Source organism: Oncorhynchus mykiss, chromosome 10 (assembly GCF_057628025.1).
Source record: "Oncorhynchus mykiss isolate SJ-2025 chromosome 10, ASM5762802v1, whole genome shotgun sequence".
NCBI classification, from domain to species: Eukaryota; Metazoa; Chordata; class Actinopteri; order Salmoniformes; family Salmonidae; genus Oncorhynchus; species Oncorhynchus mykiss.
Window position 1 is genome coordinate 35,175,073 of NC_143031.1, and position 26,238 is coordinate 35,201,310.

Below are 26,238 nucleotides of genomic sequence, written 5' to 3' on the forward strand. Positions count from 1 at the left end.
AATAATGATATACCCATTTATTCTTTAAGAATATACACTTAATGGGTTTGGACTACAACTGCCTAATTACCCTATAATAAGACAAGGAAAATAGGTGATATTGTATTTTTTTTGTCAGTTGAGTCAATGTATAGCTTCAAAATATGTAAATATGCTTAATGTTCATAATCTCATGGATTGTCAGTCCTTGCATCCATTGGCCTAGTCTTTGATTTTGAGAGTGGTTACATTTCTCCAGCCCCATCCCTCAGCTTTCTACTAAATCAAGTGGTGGGGCTGCTGTTTGGCTGAAATACAAACTCAGGATTGTAGCCTTAAGAAATCATTGAAAAGTGAAAGACTAAAGTTACATACATGGGATGCTTTAGTGAATTTCAGAATGTCTGGAATAGAAAATGCAGAAATAAAACAATTCAATAAACATTCGCAGCCAGTCATCCAAAACATAGCTCTATGCAGTCGTTAAATTCCTATAGAAGGTGGCTGCTTAGTGTGCATCCTAAATAAGCATACTCCAATTTCACTGGATGGTATAGTTCCTAGCTCTTAGTGTTCTGTAGCTCTATCCCACCGTGCAGTCATGATATAGGGCTCTATCCCACCGTGCAGTCATGACATAGGGCTCTATCCCACTGTGCAGTCATGACATAGGGCTATCCCACATCCCACTGTGCAGTCATGACATAGGGCTCTATCCCACTGTGCAGTCATGACATAGATCTTCCCTCCCATGACCATCATTTCAACCTCTACGCCTTTTGATAAAACTATATGTACTCCTTGGAGTTGTATATTGTTTGTGCTTTCATAATGTTTATTTATATGACTTTTCTTAAACCAGCCAGGAATTGGAAATGCAGCAAAAATGATGGATGTTTATTGCAGAGAATACAGAATGAGATCATCGCTGATCATGACAACGTATTATACCTTTACTATGTGTAGTCATTCACAATACTATGAACATTCAATTAAACGTTAAGATTTTCTCTAAATCCTGAAACCATCAACCAAGGGGATCAAGGTCAAGGATTTCTGTCCATGTTCATATGTGCAGTTGGTAATGAGGTCATGTTATGTGTTGTATGTAAAAGTGTTGTGTGTAAAAACCGAAGTACATTTAGACAAAAAACATCACTAAAACCATTATTTATTTACACAAGCACACATAAGACCACACATCAAGATGTACAATTCAGTCATCATAATGCCAAACTAAACATTGCTTTTTGGGTTTAATAGACAAAGTCTAAATATGTTAGACCAAACACATGTAGCTCATTGTTTGAATAAGTTCATTCCTAATAGGAACCATGTACAGGACAAGATGGTGTTTACTTTTTGCCTGACGACCCATCTTGAATTTAATTCCACTGCTCTATTGAACGTTACATACATTTAGTATGAATCTGCTATCATAGAAGTTGTTTGTGTTACGTCAAAACGAGGGGCGTCATAACAAAACAAATTCATCAGCGATTGGATTGTCTCTAACAAATCTAACCAGTCAGAGTATCAAAGTTGATATCGTCATCGTGTAGGCCGGCTCTGGCCCAACCCATCGTTTAATCACAAACCCATCGGTTTTGAGATCAATCAGAACAGTCAGATTGTGTTCGCATTCCAGAAGTTGTCGAGGAGGGAGGCAAGTCCTGACTCATCATGGACTGTGGCCGGAGCGATGTAGATGGGTAGCCATATACCGTGGTTTATGCACATTGTAAGCAGTCCCCTATCACTCAAAGGTGTAGAATATGTAGAAATCAAAAAGAGTGCTGGCATTATTTTCCCCCAACATTTTACGTTACTTAAGTGTAATATTTGAACCAATTCATAGAGCAGAAAAGAGCTTGAGTGAAAGGCAACATGCTGTTGACCAGACCCTATAAGAATTGAGTTTGTAGTTGATTGGCTTTATATAGCACTTATCTAGCAACTGAGGTACTCAAAGCAAAGGAGAAACTCACATCATCCACCACCAACCCACCTGGGTGAAGCACTAGAACCATTTTGTGCACTAGAACACTCACCACACATCAGCTGGAAAAGTGAGGTTTGATTTGTGCCAATTAGGGGAATGATTAGGTGGCCATGATGGAATGGGGCCTACTCGTACAATAAGTGCCATGGGATTCTTTAATGACCAATGAGTCAGGATACCCATTTAACATCCCATCTGAAAGACAGCACCATACACAAGGCAATGTCCCCTTCACTGGCCTGGGGCATTGGGATTTCTGTTAGACCAAAGTGCCCCCTACTGGCCCTCCAACACCACTACCAGCAGCATCTAATCACCCATCCAAGGACCAACCAAAACAGACCCTGTTTAGCGTCAGATGTAAGCCAGCAGTGGAATGCAGGGTGGTATGCTGCTGGTATGCGTATGTAACCTGAAAAGTTTACAATTTGGTCTAATTTTTTTCATCTAAATGTTTCCCATTGGAACATTTATTCAACCCATTGCTCAGTTTATTTCTTTGTTGTAAGAAAATGCATATTGTTAAAACAAATTTACAGTTAAAAAAAAAATATATACTGCCTATACATGTGAATTTTATTGAATAAGAAAATAAATACAGTAACAACATGAATGAAGCATGATTTTAAAGAGAGGGGCATAGAAACAGTTTTATCTCTATAGAGATAAATGTATGAGTGAACGTTTTTACTAATAATCTGTTTACGTGAAGCTTCATTTTGGGAACAGTGATTTTGCAATACATTTATTTGATTTGAAAATGATTCAATTAATGTTCCAGCTGGCAAATGTTTGAAAAAATATAAATGAATATTTTCTAATGGGTTGATTATTCTCAAATATCATTCAAACAATCAGAAGGCGTTAATTATTGAAGCATGACAAGAAGGAAATTTAAAAAACTCATTGGACCAGATTCTTCCACAGCCTACCTTATACCTTTAAGGAAATACATTACTTCTAAAATGAATGTATCATTGAGAGAGATTACAGTGCCACATTTGAAATAGAGCATGTGCTGTATTTTATTATAAACTGGGTGGTTCGAACCCTGAATGCTGATTGGATACCCTTGTTATATAGTGGAGTATGAACACTTTTCTATACTCTGTCAAATATTTCTACAAAGCAAAAGAGACCGTAGAGATACATACAGTATATTACACACAATATCATGGTCATTTATAGTTTATTTCAAGCAAAGAGCCAATCTTTTCCCATGTTTGTGTTATGATGTTTTCATTCTACAGTGACTCCTAAATCAATATATTTGGTATTTTGTGCATGATTGTAATACACCTTTATTTATCCCTCCTATTTCCCACATTTGCTAAATTTAAGAAATACTCTTATTTTAACTCATTTTTGCTCTGTGCAAACAAATGTATTGTGTTAAAGACAGACAGTGTCTCTCCGACTTTGGCTTATTTGTGCAATGTGGATCAGCACTCGACAGGACACATGGGGTGATGCGACAGACTGTCTGTCAGACACACCCCTAACCCATCCTCTCAACCAACCTGGTCAATTCACCTATCTGGTCTTTCACTCCAACAGGTAGGAGGACTGGGCAACACAATCTGTGGAAAAAAATCTGATATATTATCTCTTAAAGGGAAATCATAAATGCAGCATTCATTGGTATGTACCTGAATTGAGACAAACAAAAAGGTGTAATGGGTCTGTCGCATAAAGCTTACTTCTTTATTACATTTTTGTAATTATTTTCACTGCATCAGGGATAGCGTACATATGTACCTGAATTGGGATACCATAAAGGGATATCATAAATGCAGTGACATCAGTGACATCACTTACATTACAAATCATGTTGGAAATAAAGTCATTGTAAATCTAGAATATGATGTCTAAACCAGGCGTACCTTACAGGCTACTTATTCCTCGCCTGCCGGTCAAGGAATTTCTGTTTCCTATCTGGAGGAATCTCTTCCAAACTGATGCCATGGTTACTTGCCCTGAGGAAAGTCAAAGACAGAAGGCTTAATGTCTTGTTTGTTTGGCAGTGCACACTGAGCACTCAGACTCTTGGAATAGGCATTAAACATGTCAATCCCAGCATATGAAGCAACAAAAGCAATGTCCACACTGACTGCTGTTGACAACCGGGTCTCAGAATGTTCATTACAACTGAGTTTGAACTCTTCACACAGATACAGTGCCTTGCGAAAGTATTCGGCCCCCTTGAACTTTGCGACCTTTTGCCACATTTCAGGCTTCAAACATAAAGATATAAAACTGTATTTTTTTTGTGAAGAATTAACAACAAGTGGGACACAATCATGAAGTGGAACGACATTTATTGGATATTTCAAACTTTTTTAACAAATCAAAAACTGAAAAATTGGGAGTGCAAAATTATTCAGCCCCTTTACTTTCAGTGCAGCAAACTCTCTCCAGAAGTTCAGTGAGGATCTCTGAATGATCCAATGTTGACCTAAATGACTAATGATGATAAATACAATCCACCTGTGTGTAATCAAGTCTCCGTATAAATGCACCTGCATTGTGATAGTCTCAGAGGTCCGTTAAAAGCGCAGAGAGCATCATGAAGAACAAGGAACACACCAGGCAGGTCCGAGATACTGTTGTGAAGAAGTTTAAAGCCGGATTTGGATACAAAAAGATTTCCCAAGCTTTAAACATCCCAAGGAGCACTGTGCAAGCGATAATATTGAAATGGAAGGAGTATCAGATCACTGCAAATCTACCAAGTCCCTCTAAACTTTCAGCTCATACAAGGAGAAGACTGATCAGAGATGCAGCCAAGAGGCCCATGATCACTCTGGATGAACTGCAGAGATCTACAGCTGAGGTGGGAGACTCTGTCCATAGGACAACAATCAGTCGTATATTGCACAAATCTGGCCTTTATGGAAGTGGCAAGAGGAAAGCCATTTCTTAAAGATATCCATAAAAAGTGTGGTTTAAAGTTTGCCACAAGCCACCTGGGAGACACACCAAACATGTGGAAGAAGGTGCTCTGGTCAGAAGAAACCAACATTGAACTTTTTGGCAACAATGCAAAACGTTATGTTTGGCGTAAAAGCAACACAGCTCATCACCTTGAACACACCATCCCTACTGTCAAACATGGTGGTGGCAGCATAATGGTTTGGGCCTGATTTTCTTCAGCAGGGACAGGGAAGATGGTTAAAATTGATGGGAAGATGGATGGAGCCAAATACAGGACCATTCTGGAAGAAAACCTGATTGAGTCTGCAAAAGACCTGAGACTGGGACGGAGATTTGTCTTCCAACAAGACAATGATCCAAAACATAAAGCAAAATCTACAATGGAATGGTTCAAAAATAAACATATCCAGGTGTTAGAATGGCCAAGTCAAAGTCCAGACCTGAATCCAATCGAGAATCTGTGGAAAGAACTGAAAACTGCTGTTCACAAATGCTCTCCATCCAACCTCACTGAGCTCGAGCTGTTTTGCAAGGAGGAATGGGAAAAAATGTCAGTCTCTCGATGTGCAAAACTGATAGAGACATACCCCAAGCGACTTACAGCTGTAATCGCAGCAAAAGGTGGCGCTACAAAGTATTAACTTAAGGGAGCTGAATAATTTTGCACGCCCAATTTTTCAGTTTTTGATTTGTTAAAAAAGTTTGAAATATCCAATAAATGTCGTTCCACTTCATGATTGTGTCCCACTTGTTGTTGATTCTTCACAAAAAATGACAGTTTTATATCTTTATATTTGAAGCCTGAAATGTGGCAAAAGGTCGCAAAGTTCAAGGGGGCCGAATACTTTCGCAAGGCACTGTATAACATGTTCATCTGGACAGGTCTAGATGAGGCAACCACCAGGGTAGTGTGTTAAAACATTACAGCGATGTTTGCTGAATGCCAGGGAGAGCGTTCATCACACATGGAGTGGTAGTGGGAGGTAAGGATGAATTAAGTTCAACAGACAGGTAGTAGATGAAGAATTTTACATTTGGGTCAACATGTGAACTGAACTATGACACAAGGGTCAGGTCAGCAGCACATACAAATTATGATTTATAAAACGTTTAGTTCCAGTTACACAATCTGACAAATGGTCAATGGGTCAGCACATTATCAGATTTTTAACAATTCTTTTCGGACATCTTATCCTCTATATCCACAATGACCTAGATGAAAATCAACTTTGATGTGAACGGGTTTCATGAGTACTACTGATAAGGGGCCTGGGACAAGCAGCTGGCAGGACTGAGAGTCAATACGAGTATAGTTAGGAGAAACATAAAGTACAACATAAATAGAGCAGGAAGGCTTGTTAAATCTTACCCTGGAGTAAGGTCAGGCGGTCTTGGGAGAATCTTGTCGAACCCAGCTCTCCCAACCAACCAGAATGTGTTTTCAATTCCCTTCCCCTGAAAGAGAAGTAGGAAATAACAGAATGAAGGGCCCGTAAGTAAACATTTCACTATTAGTCTACACCTGTTGTTTACAAAGCATGTGACAAATAAAAATTTGATATTTCCGTGGTAAGTTAAGTGAATTCACTATTTGGGTCCGTGGGTGTGTGTGCGCGCGCGTGTCTACCTTCAGCTCTGTCATGCCCCTGGTGTCTATTTTGTAGCCCATTTTCAGTTCATGTAGGATATCGACTGTGCTCTGGTTGACATGGATTCTGTAAGCTGGGATATCAAACAACAACAGCAACCACAAAGGCTGCATTAGTCTTCATATAATTCTGACAGTTTTTTCAGTGTAAACAATTACCATTAGTTATTCATGTCTATAGAGTATCAACACTTGTGACATCATAGAGTACTCGCATATCCTACATATATTTCGATTTTCATTCACTGGTTGATCATAAATGTATTTATTATAGAGCAACAAAATATCATTTATTGTGAGCCCATTGACAATACACACGAGAGCAGTTTTTTTGTGCAGCAATTCATATGTATGGCCACTTGATGGGAGTAGATGTGAGATTTCCTCAAATCTCAACACATTGTGAAGTTTACCATTGCTGTACCAGCAGAATTGGTGGTGAAAGGATATCTGAGGCAAGCCCGTACATGGAGGATATTTTTATTGAACCCTAAATTTGCCCACTAATTCTACTGATAGTCTTAAAAGATTAGTCAGGACTGCTCATCGTAACCCTCCTTAGCCTCTTGTTGCATGCACACAAACGGCAATACACCTGTCCCTATCCTTAGTGACCTCCACGGCTTGATGGGCCAACAACGAGAGTGAGGTACTCACGCAACCCTGTTGACTCCATTCGAGAAGCCGTGTTGACAGTGTCTCCGAACAGACAGTACCGAGGCATCGTCAGACCCACCACTCCTGCCACCACAGGGCCTGGTGGACACAGAAACACACAGACATACTGATAAGATAAGAAGTAGCATATGTCCTGATTTATGACTTGTGATTCATGACATTCAAAAAGCCTCCAATATCTCACAAAAGTCTTTGGAGGAAAAATGGCAAATTTAGTTTAATTGCAGAATATCCTTTCAATATTTAGCAGATGTTAGAATATTTTTATTGTATGTCAATTATGTTTTTTTCCTGAGCTGTCCTTTACCATACCTAAAAGTAGTCACTTCTGTGTTACTAGAAACATGCAAAACCTTCTATATTAATTGGTAGGGTAGAGTAACGAGAAGAAAGCATTAGGCAGTGAAGACTAATAGGATGACAGGGCTTAGTGGATGACATTGCACCCATTCCAGGAACATGTTCCAGACGGGGATCAGGTAAAAATACACTTTTGCTCCAATAGTCTGACGTTAATGCCATGTTCTATAGAATTCCAATACTCATTCTCAAATTTCATTAAATATAACATGTCAAAAGTATAGTTTGCTTATGTATTGAATTGTACTATTCACCTAATGACTTTGTTGCATATGCATGAACTGCAATGTATAGCAGTTGATCTCATGGACTGCCAGTCTATAGCTCCATCTATGAATTTGACAGTAACATTTCTCCAGACCCATTTATGCACGCATGAGTGTAAGTCGCTTTGGATAAAAGTATCTAGTAAATGGAATATGTTGTTATTATTATATTATCCCCCAGCTTAATAGCCAACCAAGTGGCAGGGCTACCGTTTAGCTAAAAAACGAATGAAGAATTGTGGTTTTCAAGAGAAAAGGCCAGTCAATTAGTCTACATTATGAACGATGAGGCAGAGGATAAAAATATGACAAAGAATTTTAGATGGTCCACGCACCAGAGTGAAGGCCGATACGAATCTTGACCTTGACATCAGGCATGTGCCTCATCTTGAAGGTTCCAATACAGTGGAGGATGTCCAGGGACATGTTGGACATCTCAGCTGCGTGGCGTCTACCGTTCCGGTTTGGAACTCCAGAGGCTACCATGTAGGCATCTCCGATGGTCTCCACCTGAAGGCCACACAATCAATATCTTTATTGTCCCAATTGGGAAATTTGTCAAAATTAGGAGGAGGTGACATAAACTCATGCACACTAACGAATGCAGCCATTTACTTCCAGGATTTGTATTGAAAGTAGAACAAGCTTCCATTGCATCACTAATAGGACACAACTATTTTGCAGCAGGACAGGATTCTCACCTTGTAGACATCATGCTGCCCGATGATGGCATCAAAGAGTGTGTAGAGATCATTGAGTAAATCTACCACTTCAATGGGCTCGCTGAGTGCAGAGATGGTAGTGAAGCCCACAATGTCACTGAAGTACAGAGTGACCTCAGAGAAGTGCTCTGGTTTCACAGGCTTGCCCGTCTTCAGGGCCAGGCACACAGACCTATGGTGTAAGATAAGACAAGGGAGTTGATAGAGGGATGTGGATAGAGGTTAGGAGAATAAATTACCAGCGGCCAATTTTTTTTTGTTGCCTTGCACAGTAATACAATTCAATATTCTCAATACAGATAATTTTTTTATTTTTGATGTTGCAAATAGAAGTTCAGCTTTTAATGTGAAGTGGGAGGAGTGTGGGGGGGGGGGGGGACTGACTGACCTGGGCAACATCTGGGCCAGCAGCTGATCAGTCTTTTTCCTCTCCACCTCCAGCTCCTCTGTCCTCTCCCTAATCAGGTCCTCAAGGTTAGTAGAGTACTGCTCCAACATACGCAGCATTGAGTCTATGATGTTGGTCTTCTTCCCCTTGGTTATACTCTTGAACTAAAGTATGAAAGGGAAACATACAGCATGCAGTGAGGAGGTGAAGTATGTTACATATTACTGTAATATAATTAACAAAAAGCATGTTGTTTTGAGTTCTTGTTAGCTTGAGACTGAGTTCATTGTGTTCAGATGTGTGCTCATGCATGTCTATGAAAAAACTGTAGGGTCAATTCAACCCCTCTGTACATCTGGCTGACTGAATACCAGGCCGATCCGAGGTGCCTGGAACCAGCAGAGCTGCTCACCAACAGCAGAGATGAAAGACAGGACCTAATCACTCTCTCCCCCTTCCCAACCACATTCAGGATTAAAGGTCCAATGCAGCCATTTTTATCTAAATATGAAATCATTTCATAGTCCCTGTGCCCAAGAAAGCAAAGGTAACCTGCCTAAATTACTTCCGCCCCATAGCACTCACGTCGGCAGCCATGATGTGCTTTGATTGAAAGGCTGGTCATGTCTCACATCAACACCATCATCCTGGAAACCCCAGACCCACTCCAATTCGCATACCACTCCAACAGTTTCACAGATGACGCAATCTCAATCGCACTCCACACTGCCCTTACCCACCTGGACAAAAGGAACACCTCCCGAGTGGTGCAGCGGTCTAATGCGCTGCATCGCAGTGCTTGAGGCGTCAAAACAAATCCAGGTTCAATCCTGGGCTGTGTTGCAGCCAGCCGCGACCGGGAAATCCATGAGGGGGCGCACAATTGGCCCAGAGTTGACCGGGTTAGGGGATGGTTTGGCGGTCGGATGTCCTTGTCCCATCACGCTCTAGTGACTCCTGTGGCGGACCGGACGCAGTGCACGTTGACACGAGTTGTATGGTGTTTCCCCCCCGACACATTCCCGGCCACGGCTGGCTTCCAGGTTAAGCAAGCAGCGTGTCGAGAAGCAGTGCAACTTGGCAAGGTCGTGTTTCTTACGATGCATGGCTCTCAACCGTCACCTCTCCCGAGTTCGTACGGGAGTTCCACCGATGGGACAAGACTAACTACCAATTGGAAATCACGAGAAAGGGGTAAAAAGAAAAAAAAATAGGAACACCTATGTGATAAAGCTGTTCAAGCTGCTCAGCGTTCAACACCATAGTGCCCACAAAGCTCATCACTAAGCTAAGGACCTTGGGTCTAAACACCCCCCTCTGCAACTGGATCCTTGACTTCCTGACGGGCTGCCCCCAGGTGGTAAAGCTAGGCAACAACACATCTGTCACGCTGATCCTCAATACAGGGGCCCCTCAGGGGTACGTGCTTAGTCCCCTCCTGTACTCCCTGTTCACCCACGACTGCATAGCCAAGCATGACTCCAACACCATCATTGAGTTTGCTGACAACACAGCAGTGGTAGGCCTGATCACCGACAACGATGACACAGCCTATAGGGAGGAGGTCAGGACAACAACCTCTCCCTCGACGTGAGCATGACAAAGGAGCTGATCATGGACTACGGAAAAAGGAGGGCTGAATACGCCCCATTCACATCGACAGGGCTGTAGTGGAGTGGATCGAGAGTTTGAAGTTCCTTGGTGTCCACATCACCAACAAACTATCATGGTCCAGACACACAAAGACAGTCATGAAGTGGGCACGACAACGCCTCAGGACATATGCCTTAGTATCCCGCTAACGGGATCAATATGACAACAGCCAGTGAAAGTGCAGGACGCCAAATTCGAAACATGTCAAACGAAGTATAGAATCAATCTTTAGGATGTTTTTAATATAAATCTTCAATAATGTTCCAACCGGAGAATTCCTTTGTCTGTAGAAATGCAATAAGCTAACTCTCACGTGTGCGTTTGTGATCAGCTCATGGCCTTCTGGCAGACCCCTAACTCAATCAGCACTTATTCTCTCCTCCTTTCCAGTAGAAGCCTCAAACAAGGTTCTAAAGACTGTTGACATCTAGTGGAAGCCTTAGGAAGTGCAATATGACCACATAGACACTGTATATTCGATAGGCAATGACTTGAAAAACTATAAACCTCAGATTTCCGACTTTCTGGTTGGATTTTCAGGTTTTTGCCTGCCATATGAGTTATGTTATACTCACAGACATCATTCAAACAGTTTAAGAAACTTCAGAGTGTTTTCAATCCAAATCTACCAATAATATGTTAGCAACTGGGCCTGAGTAGCAGGCAGTTTACTCTGGGCACCTTATTCATCCAAGCTACTCAATACTGCCCCCAGCCATAAGAAGTTAAAGGATTTGTTATGGGTCCCTAAGTCCTCAAAAAGTTCTACAGCTGCACCATAGAGATCATCCTGACAGGTTGCATCAACGCCTGGTATTGCAACTGCTCGGCATCCGATCATAAGGCGCTACAGAGGAAAGTGCACACAACCCAGTACATCACTGGGCCAAGCTTCCTGCCATCCAGGACCTATATACTAGGCAGTGTCAGAGGAAAGCCACAAAAAATGTCAAAGACTCCAGTCACCCAAGTCATAGACTGTACTCTCTGCTACCGCACTACAAGCGTTACTGGAGCGTCAAATCCAGGTTGAAAAGGCTCCTCAACAGCTTCTACCCCCAAGCCATAAGACTGCTGAACAATTAATAAAATGGCCACCCAGACTATTTACATTGACCCCCCTCCTGTTTGTTATCTATGCAGTCACTTTACTCCTGTGTACAAATGACCTTGACTAACCTGTACCCCAGCACATTGACTTGGTACCGGTACCCCCTATATATAGACTCATTATTGTTATTTATTGTGTTACTTTTTATTTGATTTTTTACTTTAGTTTATTTTGTAAAAATGTCTTTTAACTCTGTTTCTTGAACTGCATTGTTGGTTAAAGGCTTGTAAGTAAGCATTTCACTGTAAGGTCCGCTACACCTGTTGTATTCAGTGCATGTGACAAATAAAATGATTTGATTTGAACAAGTTGAACCAACTTGTGGTGCTGAAGGATATCTCTGCGCATTTGGCCAGTTCAGGAACAAACAATAATTTGCAGTAGGCTATAGACTCATGTAAATACAAATACATATAGTTTCATATAATTGCACTGTTTGCAAGGATAACTTTATTGTGAGTAGGCATTTCATTGTATTGAGTAGCTTTTACACGTTGTATCATAAATACACTTTGATTAGCCTGAACATATGGTTACAATCTACCCTTTTAATTAAAGACAAAAAAACACAGAGTTTAACTATCAATTCATATAATTTATTTACATAGATTAAACATGCTATCAAATCAATTGACCAAAGTGAACCTAAATCATTACTACATAGAAATGCAGGAAATTCATTTTAAAACAGACATAAAATCAAGCTGTTGGTGTGGTGTATTCATGCACCTCAATAAGTGGGGATTTTAGCATTTAAATATCGGTGGGGCAAAATCAACCATTTTTAGTTGTTGATGCATGCCTGACTTCCCCCTTGCTCTCCATTCAAACTGGACTACATAAGCATTTCACGAAAACAGCGCATAAAGAGCACTAGTAATAGTGTATTTTTGTAGGCACTAACTCCACAATGGCTGTTTGGCCATTGGCCAAAGCTTATTGGGAAATTTGGGAGGCAGATGGTTAGAGCGTTGGGCCAGTAACCGAAAGGCTGCTAGATCGAATTCCTGAGCTGACAAGGTAAATCTGTTGTTCTGCCCCTGAACAAGTGTCACGACTTCCCCCGAAGTTGGTTCCACTCCTTGTTCGGGCGGTGTACGGCGGTCGGCATCATCGATCCACTTTTAATTTTCCATTTGTTTTTTTTTGTCTTCCGACACACCTGGTTTCAAGTCCATCATTACATGTTGTGTATTTAACCCTCTGTTCCCTCCATGTCCTTGTCCGGAAAAGTTTATTGTAAGTGCATGTGCACGTTTATCTGGTGTGCGACGGGTTTTGTACCAATTGATTGATTGTTTGTTCTGTTTCCGGTGGTTTTTGTTATTAAACTGTTCCGTTGTAAACACAGTTTTTGCTCTCCTGCGCCTGGCTTCTCTGCTGCCAGTACGCACCCCTTACAACAAGGCAACCTGCTGTTCATAGGCCGTTATTGTACATAAGAATTTGTTCTTAATAACTGACTTTCCTAGTTAAATAAAAATAAATACAAAATGTATGTTTTTTTGTAGTTTTGGGGGGGATAAACATCGAAAATAGGGTCTTATACATTTTGTTCTATGAGATCATTTTGTGAATTTTGAAGCATTTATATAATCAAAATGAGCACATAAAGGCTTCAAAATTCATTATGGTCATGTTAACTGACTGATATTATCTCATTGAACAAAACATACAATCTCCTAAGCCTGTTAACCTCACACCTTATTGTCGGCGTTTATTCCAAAACACCGTTATTTCCGCATTAATTTCCCGCATATGAATGGCTGAATGAACCAGAGGTAACTTATTTCTGTTTTTTAGGACTACAAGCTGGCGAGCTCTATTGCTGCCTAACGTCTGTTTCAAATCAAAATTTATTACTCACATGCTGTCACGTTCTGACCTTAGTTCCTTTATTATGTCTTTGTGTTAGTTTGGTCAGGGCGTGAGTTGGGGTGGGTAGTCTATGTTCTTTTTTCTATGTTGTATTTCTGTGTTTGACCTGGTATAGTTCTCAATCAGAGGCAGCTGTCGATCGTTGTCTCTGATTGAGAATCATACTTAGGTAGCCTGTTTTCCCCATTTTGGTTGTGGGTGATTGTTTTCCGTCTCTGTGTCGCTACCAGACAGGATTGTTTCGGTTGTTCTTGTGTTTACTTTGTGTTTCAGTGTTCAGTTATTGAATAAATTTAACATGGACACTTACCACGCTGCACTTTGGTCCGATCCTTCCTACTCCTCCTCAGAAGAGGAGGACGAAAACCGTTACACATGCACCATATATCACAAACCCCCAAGGTGCCTTATTTGCCACGCTGGTGTGAAGGATCGGGAGACAGGCGCAGGAATGCGTAATAGGGGGTTTTATTTCCCAAATTACAGCGTGCCGTGTAAAAGGCATGGAGACGAATACCAAACAAACACGTATACAAAACACAGGGTAGAAACACATTCGGACTCATTCGCACTTTGACCCAGAGCCACTACAGAGTTTACTTTAATGCATTCAATGTTGTCTTCTCATCCCTTAAATCCCTGATTGGTTTGAGCATGTAAATCTGTGTGTACATCTATATTATTACTATCTTTCTCATAGAAATTCCTTGTTTCATTTTAGAGTTATTAGAACAACTGCTTGCCTGACCCTTTTGGGCTATCTAATTCCCCTTTTCCCTGTTGATTTTGAATCTGTAACCCTATTGTATAATTTTGATCCAAATCCTTCATTAATCATTAATCCTGTAAAATTAATTGCTTTATCTTGATGCGCTTAAAATAAGTCTTATTCGTTTATAAAGCATTCACTGCCTCTGAGAGATTAATTTGTCTTGTCGTTCAATAACTCAACTGCTTTCAGAATTATAATAATTGTATTTAGTAATAATTGCAAGATCGGCCCACACATTAGGCAGCATTAGGTGGCTGCCAATGGCGAGAGATTGACGAGGGCTGCATTTTCTGAGTTAAACGGACCAAAACGCACCTCCAACAACACATAAAACCTCACATAATTCTGCACAAAAACAATGACATACTCTCTACTACCAGTGGAATATGGGTTTTTCAGTTGAGCGCTGATGGCACCTTGTCAGCCAGTCCAAAAAACAGTAACCGGGAGGTTGCAGGTTCAAACCCCCGAGCTGACATGGTACAAATCTGTCGTTCTGCCCCTGAACAGGCAGTTAACCCACTGTTCCTAGGCCTTCATTGAAAGTAAGAATTTGTTCTTAACTGACGTGCCTAGTTAAATAAAGGTAAAAAAAAAAAAAAAAAGCCAATTTTGTCAAAGGTCTGGGCAGGGTGCTGTGGGAGAGGCGCTCCACCAACGTTCCATCAAAGAAACTATCTAACATAAATCATGTAGCAGATATGGTAGAAAGAGTATGTGGCCTTTTCTGTAGCCTACAGGCTGGAGATAAAATGTGTGACAGTGTAATGTGATGACAATATAATGAGACGGATACTTTTTTCAAATAGCCTAACCAAAATGGCACCCAACCGATAAAGAAATGCACTGTCATGTTAAACAACATATCAGAAAAACAGAACAGGTCAATGTAAAATGGACAATATGGTATGGACAATCACAACTGTTGTCCAGGAGTTTCACCCCATTGTCATGAACAGTGGGTTCACGTTTTCATCCGTCCATTTCTAACAAGCTGATCATAGTGAAAGATGCCTTTTGGTCATCTTTTTTTGGTACAGTCTGGACATCCATGGACATTGGTTTTTGGTCTGGTCCATACAAAATCTAAACCATGTCTATGTTTGGTTCAGATTTGGTGCGGTCCAGACAGGACTTGATTTCAACGTCCACGGACATACATTTTTGGTTCAGATTTTGTCCGGTCTGGATTTGGCACAATATAGACGTCTATAAATGACATATTTTCAACTTTCATTCAGAACTGAAAATGAACCTGATTTCCATGTCCGGAAAATATGTATTTTTCAACATCGAGAAAATATGCCTTTTGAACGTCCTGGAAAATATGTATTTTTAAGGTCTGGCCCAGGGCAACAGGCAAGGACCTACCCTGTATAATTGTAGCTATTTATAGTTTTCTACCAACTACAAAAGAGAAGGTGGTGCTTCGACCTTCACAGGTAATATTGTCAATTAATAACCTAATGAATTAGACATGTATCATACTGTAGCACATGGGGATGTGTGAAACTTATTCCTCAGCCTTATGTGTCCGGCTTGGGTCGCCTCATGAGCTAGATTTTGAGGTGGAGCAATCGGCTAAGCGAGGACAGTCACGTGTGCTAGTAAGCTGGAGAGGTCCCGAGTTCGCGCCAGGTATGGTCCGAATCGGGAGGAAGTGGCATGGTGTCCTTAAGAATAGCATATTACACCATTCTTCTACAAAATGTTGTTACGAAAACGATTAACTAGCATACTAATATTGTTGCTCTCTCTAAGTGTAGGGGTCTAAGGCCTAGTTAACTGGTCTGTAACTTCTTCTTTAAGAGGCTCCTCTGCCCTCCACTCGTTACCTGCATTAATGGCACCTGTTTGAACTTGTTATCAGTATAAAAGACACCTGTCCACAACCTCAAACAGTCACACTCCAAACTCCACTATGGCCAAGACCAAAGAGCTGTCAAAGGACACCAGAAACAAAATTGTAGACCTGCACCAGGCTGGGAAGACTGAATCTGCAATAGGTAAGCAGCTTGGTTTGAATAAATCAACTTTGGGAGCAATTATTAGGAAATGGAAGACATACAAGACCACTGATAATTTCCCTCGATCTGGGGCTCCACGCAAGATCTCACCCCGTGGCGTCAAAATGATCACAAGAACGGTGAGAAAAAATCCCAGAACCACACGGGGTGACCTAGTGAATGACCTGCAGAGAGCTGGGACCAAAGTAACAAAGCCTACCATCAGTAACACACTACGCCGCCAGGGACTCAAATCCTGCAGTGCCAGACGTGTCCCCCTGCCAGTACATGTCCAGGCCCGTCTGAAGTCTGCTAGAGAGCATTTGGATGATCCAGAAGAAGATTGGGACAATGTCATATGGTCAGATGAAACCAAAATATAACTTTTTGGTAAAAACTAAACTCATCGTGTTTGGAGGACAAAGAATGCTGAGTTGCATCCAAAGAACACCACAACTACTGTGAAGCATGGGGGTGGAAACATCATGCTTTGCGGCTGTTTTTCTGCAAAGGGACCAGGACGACTGATCCGTGTAAAGGAAAGAATGAATGGGGCCATGTATCGTGAGATTTTGAGTGAAAACCTCCTTCCATCAGCAAGGGCATTGAAGATGAAACGTGGCTGGGTCTTTCAGCATGACAATGATCCCAAACACACCGCCCGGGCAACAAAGGAGTGGCTTCGTAAGAAGCATTTCAAGGTCCTGGAGTGGCCTAGCCAGTCTCCAGATCTCAACCCCATAGAAAATCTTTGGAGGGAGTTGAAAGTCCGTGTTGCCCAGCAACAACCCCAAAACATCACTGCTCTATAGGAGATCTGCATGGAGGAATGGGCCAAAATACCAGCAACAGTGTGTGAAAACCTTGTGAAGACTTAGAGAAAACGTTTGACCTCTGTCATTGCCAACAAAGGGTATATAACAAAGTATTAAGATAAACTTTTGTTATTGACCAAATACTTATTTTGCACCATAATTTGCAAATAAATTCATAAAAATCCTACAATGTGATTTTCTGGATTTTTTTTCTCCTCATTTTGTCTGTCATAGTTGAAGTGTACCTATGATGAAAATTACAGGCCTCTCTCATCTTTTTAAGTGGAAGAACTTGCACAATTGGTGGCTGACTAAATACTTTTTTGCCCCACTGCATGTGTATGTGTATACAGTGCCTTTCAGAAAGTATTCAGACCCCTTGATCTTTTCCACATTTTGTTACGTTGCAGCATTATTCTACAATGTATTAAATTGTTCCCCCCCCCCCCTCACCAGTCTACACACAATACTCCATAATGACAAAGCAAAAAACAGGTTTTTAGAAATTTTATCAAATGTATAAAAAATAAATAAACTGAAATATCACTTTTACATAAGTATTCAGACACTTTACTCAGTACTTTTTAAAATACTTTTGGCAGCGATTACAGCACTGAGTCTTCTTGGGTATGACGTTACAAGCTTGGCACACCTGTATTTGGGGAGTTTCTCCCATTCTTCACTGCAGATCCTCTCAAGCTCTCTCAAGGTTGGATGAGAGCGTTGCTGCGTATCTATTTTCAGGTCTCTCCAGAAATGTTTGATCGGATTCAAGTCCGGGCTCTGACTGGGCCACTCAAGGACATTCAGAGACTTGTCCCAAAGCCATTCCTGCATTGTCTTGGCTGTGTGCTTAGGGCCGTTGTCCTGTTCCAATGTGAACCTTCTCCCCAGTCTTAGGTCCTGAGCACTCTGGAGCAGGTTTTCATCAAGGATCTCTCTGTACTTTGCTCATTTCATCTTTCCCTCGACCCTGACTAGTCTCCCAGTCCCTGCTGGTGATAAACATCCCCACAGGCTGATGCTGCCACCACAATGCTTCACCGTAGGGATTGTGCCAAGTTTCCTCCAGACGTAACACTTGGTATTCAGGCCAAAGAGTTCAATCTTGATTTCATCAGACCAGAGAATCTTGTTTCTCATGGTCTGAGAGTCTTTAGTTGCCTTTTGGCAAACTCCAAGCTGACCGTCATGTGCCTTTTACTGGGGAGTGGTTCCGTCTGGCCACTCTACCATTAAGACCTGATTGGTTATCCTTCTGGAAGGTTCTCCCATCTCCACAGAGGAAGTCTAGAGCTCTGTCAGAGTGACCATTGGGTTCTTGGTCACCTCGCTGACAAAGGCCCTTCTCCCCGGATTGCTCATATCTGTGACTCAACACAATCCTGTCTCAGAGCTCTACAGACAATTATTTCGACCTCATGGCTTGGTTTTGCTCTGACATGCACTGTCAACTGTGGGACCTTATATAGACAGGTGTGTGCCTTTCCAAATCATGTCCAATCAATCAAATTTACCACAGGTGGACTCCAATCAAGTTGTAGAAACATCTCAATGATGATCATTGGAAACAGATGCACCTGAGCTCAACTTTGAGTCTCATAGCAACGGGTCTGAATACTTATGTAAATAAGGTATTTCTGTTTTTTATATTTATAACAAATGTACAAAAAATTATAACAACCTGTTTTCACTTTGTCATTATGGGGTATTGTGTGTAGATTGCTGAGGAAAACGTTTTATTTAATCCATTTAAGAATAAGGCTGTAACGAAACTAAATGTGGATAAAGTCAAGGGGTCTGAATTCTTTCCGAAGGTACTGTACAGTATGTAGCTTTGTGTATGTTTGTGTATAGTAAAGTAGGCTACCTGTTTGAATATCTCCTCGAAGGTGGGTCTCTTGTCTGGCTCCTCACTCCAGGCCTGTTTCATGACCTGGATCACCTCTAGTGGAGCCTCATCCGCTGACACAGTGGGCCGACACAGTGGTGGGGGGGATTTCAATTTACTGAGGATCTCTGTCAAACACACACACACACACCTATACTCTCCAATAATTGTACTGTTCACATTGGCATGGAGGCCATTCCTGCTGTATTTGTTTTACATCTGACACAACTAGCCCCATGTATGGTGGTACTGTTTGATAGGAGGTCTAACCCTTGGGAGGCATGTCCAGCATGCAGAAGGGAGCACAGCGGGCGATGACCTCCTGCATAATGATGGCGAAGCTGTAGACGTCCCCTTGGAACGTTCCTCTCTTCATCAGCTTAGAGTTCCTTAGCAGCTCTGGAGCCACCCACAGCTGATCTGTTAGATGGACCAGGGAGTTAGGGCACAAGAGTGGAGGGTTGGATTAAGTGATCTGTTAGGTGGACCATGGAGTTAGGGGAAAATAGTGGAGGGTTGGATTAAGTGATCTGTTAGGTGGACCATGGAGTTAGGGGAAAATAGTGGAGGGTTGGATTAAGTGATCTGTTAGGTGGACCATGGAGTTAGGGGAAAATAGTGGAGGGTTGGATTAAGTGATCTGTTAGGTGGACCATGGAGTTAGGGGAAAATAGTGGAGGGTTGGATTAAGTGATCTGTTAGGTGGACCATGGAGTTAGGGAAAATAGTGGAGGGTTGGATTAGGTGATCTGTTAGGTGGACCATGGAGTTAGGGAAAATAGTGGAGGGTTGGATTAGGTGATCTGTTAGGTGGACCAGGGAGTTAGGGCACAAGAGTGGAGGGTTGGATTAAGTGATCTGTTAGATGGACTGGGGAGTTAGGGCACAAGAGTTGAGGGTTGGATTAAGTGATCTGTTAGGTGGACTGGGGAGTTAGGGCACAAGCGTGGAGGGTTGGATTAAGTGATCTGTTAGGTGGACTGGGGAGTTAGGGCACAAGAGTTGAGGGTTGGATTAAGTGATCTGTTAGGTGGACTGGGGAGTTAGGGGACAAGAGTGGAGGGTTGGATTAAGTGATCTGTTAGGTGGACTGGGGAGTTAGGGGACAAGAGTGGAGGGTTGGATTAAGTGATCTGTTAGGTGGACTGGGGAGTTAGGGGACAAGCGTGGAGGGTTGGATTAAGTGATCTGTTAGGTGGACTGGGGAGTTAGGGGACAAGCGTGGAGGGTTGGATTAAGTGATCTGTTAGGTGGACCAGGGAGTTAGGGGACAAAAGTAGCGGTTTAGATGAATTTTTTTTCATACACAACCTGACCAGAGGGATAAACGAACAAGTGTCTTTTGTTCTTGTGATTACTTGGTAAATGATGAGGATGATTTGCTGTCTCTGATATGTTGAGTACTCATGTCCCCATGGACTTACCCTCAGGCCTGCCTTTGTCAAAGTTGATGCTCTGGGTGGATAAGATCTCGTTGAAGCCGTACTCAGTCACCTTCAGCACAAAGCGTCCGTCCACCACACAGTTTCGGGACTTCAGGCGCCCGTGGATGACATCCCGGTTGTGCAGGTACTTCATTCCCTGGGAGGGAGGGTCAGAAAAGATTGAGGACAGTGTAAACAACGAGGAGAGAGATATGGTCAGAAATGTCTATGAATGTGAGAGTTGTTTTCCTCCTCACCCTGACCAGATCCATCAACAGGGAGGACTTGAACATCCAGTCGAGACGCATTTCCTCGTTGTTGAGAAGGTCCTCCAAACTGCCCCTGGTACAGTGCTCTGTCACAATACCGAATATCCCTGAGTCAAGGAACAGGCCAAGGAACAGGTTGAGATTCTCATGACGCATGTCCCTGAGCTGAGAGAGGGGGAGAGGATAGAGAGGAGAAGTAGGTTATGACAGAGGAACAGTGCAGCGTTCAGACAGCGCTTCAATGTCTTGCTGTTTTGACTAACTCACTCAGTCAGTCACTCACTCACCTTGGTGAAAATAGTTTTTGTGCTATTACTGACACTAGACACAGTGTTTCCATTGGGACATCTCTTCAACCACACCCAGTCACCCTAGTGAATACATAATACAAAGGTATTAGCAAATGTTTATCTGGGAAACCCCGAATGCTAGGGACAGGGACACTAAACAGAGATGGATTTGTTTTTAACTGTTTGTCACCAAGACAGGCAAAATTAGCAACATTGGGTGTTATTTCTTACATGCAGCGCATCACACGTTGGAATATTGGATTGCTGTCTCTGTTTGAAAGTAGTTTTAAGTAGATTCACCACATTAACATGTGACCCACCTCGAAGACGGCGACGTTGGAGCTGTCAGGGGTGGAGGCAAAGTAGCTGCGTCCTGACACTGAGTGGCGAGGCGTCTTCACGTCCAGCTGACTCTTCATCATACTGTCCTCATTCAGCTTCTACTCAGAGAGAGGAGAGGAGAGGAGAGGAGAGGAGAGGAGAGGAGAGGAGAGGAGAGGAGAGGAGAGGAGAGGAGAGGAGAGGAGAGGGAGAGATTACAATGGCTTCAGAATAGACAGTCCATCAAAGATAAGGGAATTTAAACAGAAAAACTCACACACACATACAAATACAGTATTTAGGCTATAATCATTTTATGGTATGATAGGCATCAAGCTGACCCTTATGCTGGTCTGGGTATTGATGAAAATCAGGTCATTCAGATTCAAGACTATTTTTAAGGACCCTTCTCCTTCCCCTGATCCTCCAAAGCTGATTCCAATCTGGCCACCTCTCCTGGTCAGACACAAAGGGAAGACCCCAAAACATCAGTAACCTCATTTACAATCAAACGTTTGTTCAATGCAGAAGACAAAATTGGCCACTGATTGGCACACTCCTCTCTGTGTTTAAGCTTAACTTACTTCATGTAGAAGGCAGCTCCACCTCCAACCAACCCACAGAACAGGACAAACAGAAAGAGAATAGTACCCACATCCATTCCTAAAGGCAGAGAGGGGGATAGAGAGAGAGTTATGAAGAGAAATAGCTTGAGGGAACACAGACCTAATTTTACCATAGGCTACTGGTACATCACTGACCCCAACGCTAGACTACCTACCCCCACCGCAGGTGATGTATGGACTGAACCAGCAACGGGAGTCTGTGCTGGGGCTACTGCCTGCAAAGTGGATGGAGCGCCCATTGTACTTGACCGCCCCAAATTTGCCAAGGGTGTGGGGGGCCTCCAGAGTGTGTGTCATGTAGAGTTTGTCTCCCCCGTCTGAGTCCAGGACCACGTAGCGAGCCAGCATCCCCAACCCATCTTTGTCGGATGAGATGTTCTGATTGAAGCCCTCAAATTTGACCCCTCCATCGCTCTCGAGCATGGTTTCCCCATCCACCCAGCGCCCCGCTGCCATCCGACTCTTCTCTACTGCATAGGCCATGTAATATATCATGTTGTAGATGGTGCCGAAAAATGGAGACACCTACGTCAGGGGAGAAGAATGGTGACAATGTATAAGTCATTTATCTGACTGACTGTTATTGAAGACTCTGTCTGTAGACTCTTTAGACTGGCACTAAGGGTTTTGATGATGTTAGGCAAGGAGTACAGAAATAGAGGAGCATACCATTACTAAGACAGCACTGACAAACCACTGGTCATTATCATCAATAATGAAACAATCCAACAACATTCATATGTATTTGGTTTTAAGGCTGGAGAGGTCCAAAGACCTATAGGTAACCTGTTTGTGAAGAACTAAAACTCAAGAGGACTGTTGTTCATCCAAAGGTGCTTGCTACAGTACTGCATGTCCATGGCATGTGTGACTAATTATGACTAGATGAATATCCCAGGAGCTGTGTTCTGGGATGTCTCACCTGATCTGGTGGAGTGCTGGTGCGGATCTCAAATTTCTCCTGAGCATCTTTGAAGCGCTGATAGAAAGTATTCTCGCCAGAATCCATGGTGATTGTGAGAACTGCGTCGTAGGCTTTTCTCAACAAGCTGTCATTCGTCAGGGCATTAAAGTTTGTGCCCTTGGGCAGTGAGTATGTGAGGGTGTCGTAGGGGATAAAAACGTAGCCACGATCTATCATGCGTATATTCAAGGCAGAGGTTAGGAGCTGATACTGGGCCACACCACCAATCAAAGCTGAGTGCATACACATGATGACCACTGCAGAGGCAGAGGCAGGGGAGGGGGAGTTGGAGAGGAGAGGAGAAGAGGAGGAGGTGGAGAAGAGGAGGAGGAGAAGAGGAGGAGAAGAGGAGGAGTAGGAGGAGGAGGAGGAGGAGGAGGAGGAGGAGGAGGAGGAGGAGGAGGAGGAGGAGGAGGAAAAGAGGAGGAGGAGGAGGAGGAAAAGAGGAGGAGGAGGAGGAGGAGGAAAAGAGGAGGAGGAAAAGAGGAGGAGGAGGAGTAGGAGGAGAGTAAAAAGTTAGTAAAGTCAGAGATAGGGGACAGAAGAAGGAAATAGTAGAGACAATTATTAGTCATTGCAGTGTGGCAGTGTCATACAATGGAATAGATGACAGTTAGTCAGTGATGTTGTGTATCTTTCCTCTCACCTTTTACCACACACACAAGAATGCATGCATGTACAAACACACACACACTTAAACAAATACACACACACACACACATGAACAAACAAACACAAATGTGCATACACACCTCTAACACGGTCTAACTCCCGTATCCTTTTCAAGGCTTTTGTGGGCCCATCTTTGTCAGGCTCCATGGTGACCACAGTGCTGACCGGCAGGCCCAGGGCCCTCAGAGAGGCCGCCAGTTCGTGTCCCGTAGCCTCCCACAGGTCATCCTCTGACGTCACGATGACTACATGGGCCCAGCGGAAGTACCGCAGCATAGAAAACAGAACCCGGGAGGACAGAGGCAGTGGCCTATGAAAGGTGGGATACTGTCCATCCTCCATGTTGGGTTTCAGGCAGCCCCAGGAAAGAAGGGGCTTATTCCAGTTTTTCGCAAACAGGGCAGCCGAAGAGCAGTAGCCTGGGTTAGTAGGGCCGAGAAAAGCTGAGCCATAGCCTTCCAGAGAGGTGAAGCGGGCCAGAGCGCGGGATGTTTTACAGTCCTCATTGACCAGAGTATAGTCGTACCAGTAGCCTTTCTTAGTGTAGGGGTCCTTGTTGAGGCGGGCGGTGGCCAGGCGGGCAGCCAGGTCAGGGAGGGCTTTGGAGTACATAGGATCACATGTCCAGGGCCCAACTACGGCCACAGTGAAAGTGGCGCCCCAGGCCTCACACGGTAGATAGGTGGCCATCAGCAGGGGCAACATAAGCCAGTTGCCCCACCAGCTTCTGGAGCGTAGCACTGCAGATTTAGATGTGGGGGTTGTACTGTTCATTGGGTCTGTATCCTCTGTCCTTATTTGTCTCCTTCTCTCCCTCATTGAGGGATCTTGTGTCCATCGTGGGTGGTGGGAGAGGTTGATGAGGAAACTAGAGTTTCTGTGAGTTGCCATTGTCCTACAGGGCTTCTATCTAGTCAGACACCACAGATGAGGAGTGGAGGGTTGGAAGTGAGGGTAGAGTTTGTGTGTGTGGAAGAGTGTGAGGGAGGGAAGTGTGTGTGTGTGTGTGTGTGTGTGTGTGTGTGTGTGTGTGTGTGTGTGTGTGTGTGTGTGTGTGTGTGTGTGTGTGTGTGTGTGTGTGTGTGTGTGTGTGTGTGTGTGTGTGTTCTGACCCCTAGCGCTCTGTAGGACACTAGCCCAGAGCTGGGAAAGTCACCACTGGACTCCCAGCCATTACTGCTTCCATGGAATATATGAGAAAGAGGGAGGGAGAGAGAGAACAAAATTAGAATATTGACACATGTATTATTTACTGTCTCAATTTTCTAGGACAAAACTCTGTTTTTGTTGGTGAGCTACAGTGTCACCAGAGGCTCAGAAATGCACTGTTTCTATAATAATTGGACTTGAACTATATTACCATTAATATAGGTTTATTACATAACATATTAAAATATAGCTGCCAGGAGCAATGAAGAGGGTTCACAGGATAACAGAAAGTACACAAGATAACAAAGCAAGTTGGATAACAAAGCAGGCACCCTATCATGTAGAAACGACCTTCCTTTATGTGCAATCACGAGTCTAAATACAACATCTGGAGGGAATTTGACGTATGGTTCATAGGAGAAGATTTATTTTGATCTGTTTAACATATTTTAGCACATTAGTGTATGTGCTAATATGCATCTTCTGGTACAGTTTGGGCATCTTTGAGTGCATCAATGTTATTTTCTCAAACTCTTTAGGGACTATTGTGATGAGTCCTAAGACCAAATTTGGAGTGAATCTGACTTTTAGTCCATGAGAAGAAGATTTTGACTTATTATTTTAAGCTTTAATGTTACATAGTCAAAAAAGTTCATTGTTCTTCTCTGCAATGTTCTTCTTTGCAATGAGTCGAGATCTGAGTACCTCCCTGATGATTTCTAGAATGGAATTGGTGCCAGAAACCAATGCATTGGGCCAGAACCATGACACACGTGGGTACAACTGCATTTTGAAAATGTGTAATTGGCTTTGATACTCTGATTGGTTAGAGAAAATCAATTTGCTGATGACTTTGTTTTGTACACCAACCCTCATTTTGACTTCACCACAAACAACTTCAATGATGGCATTCTCAGACTAAATTACAGTGCATTCGGAAAGTATTCAGACCCCTCGACTTTTTCCACATTTTGTTACTAAAATTGATTAAATCATTTTTTCCCCCTCATCAATCTACACACAATATCCCATAATGACAAAGCATAATTTTTTTTTCTTCAGGAAATATCTAATTTACAAAAGTTTCCAGACCCTTTACTCAGTACTTCGATGAAGCACCTTTGTCAGCGATTACAGCCTCGAGTCTTCTTGGGTATGACGCTACAAGCTTGACACAGCTGTATTTGGGGAGTTTCTCACATTCTTCTCTGCAGATCCTCTCAAGTTATGTCAGGTTGGATGGGGAGCGTCACTGCGCAGCTATTTTCAGGTGTCTCCAGAGATGTTCGATCGGGTTCAAGTCCGGGCTCTGGCTGGGTCACTCAAGGACATTCAGAGACTTGTCCCGAAGAAACTCCTGCGTAGTCTTGGCTGTGTGCTTAGGGTCGTTGTCCTGTTGGAAGGTGAACCTTCACCCTAG

At 42.8% G+C, this 26,238-nt stretch overlaps 1 protein-coding gene across 1 annotated transcript; it reads right to left on the minus strand.

The window, feature by feature from the left end:
- Positions 1 to 1,134: 1,134 nt before the first annotated feature.
- Positions 1,135 to 24,845, minus strand: LOC110534896 (retinal guanylyl cyclase 2). Its single transcript, XM_036990116.2, has 19 exons — positions 23,750 to 24,845; positions 22,956 to 23,254; positions 22,189 to 22,558; positions 21,992 to 22,070; positions 21,749 to 21,863; positions 21,407 to 21,526; positions 21,084 to 21,167; positions 20,785 to 20,961; positions 20,528 to 20,684; positions 19,374 to 19,523; positions 19,083 to 19,231; positions 8,978 to 9,141; positions 8,569 to 8,761; positions 8,203 to 8,377; positions 7,221 to 7,319; positions 6,543 to 6,637; positions 6,285 to 6,370; positions 3,865 to 3,957; positions 1,135 to 3,561 (listed from the first exon to the last, which is right to left on the minus strand). The coding sequence occupies exons 1-18, from the start codon at positions 24,558 to 24,560 to the stop codon at positions 3,873 to 3,875; spliced, it is 3,408 nt and encodes a 1,135-aa protein (XP_036846011.2). The 5' UTR covers positions 24,561 to 24,845; the 3' UTR covers positions 1,135 to 3,561; positions 3,865 to 3,872.
- Between the last annotated feature and the right edge of the window lie 1,393 nt (positions 24,846 to 26,238).

Coding starts and splice junctions, on each gene's coding strand:
- LOC110534896 (XM_036990116.2), bottom strand. CDS start 24,560: ATGGCAACTCACAGAAACTCTAGTTTCCTCATCAACCTCTCCCACCAC. Junction 21,527..21,748: donor ATACCCAGACCAGCATAAGG/GTCAGCTTGATG, acceptor CTCTCTGAGTAG/AAGCTGAATGAGGACAGTAT. Junction 21,168..21,406: donor CCAACGTCGCCGTCTTCGAG/GTGGGTCACATG, acceptor TGTATTCACTAG/GGTGACTGGGTGTGGTTGAA.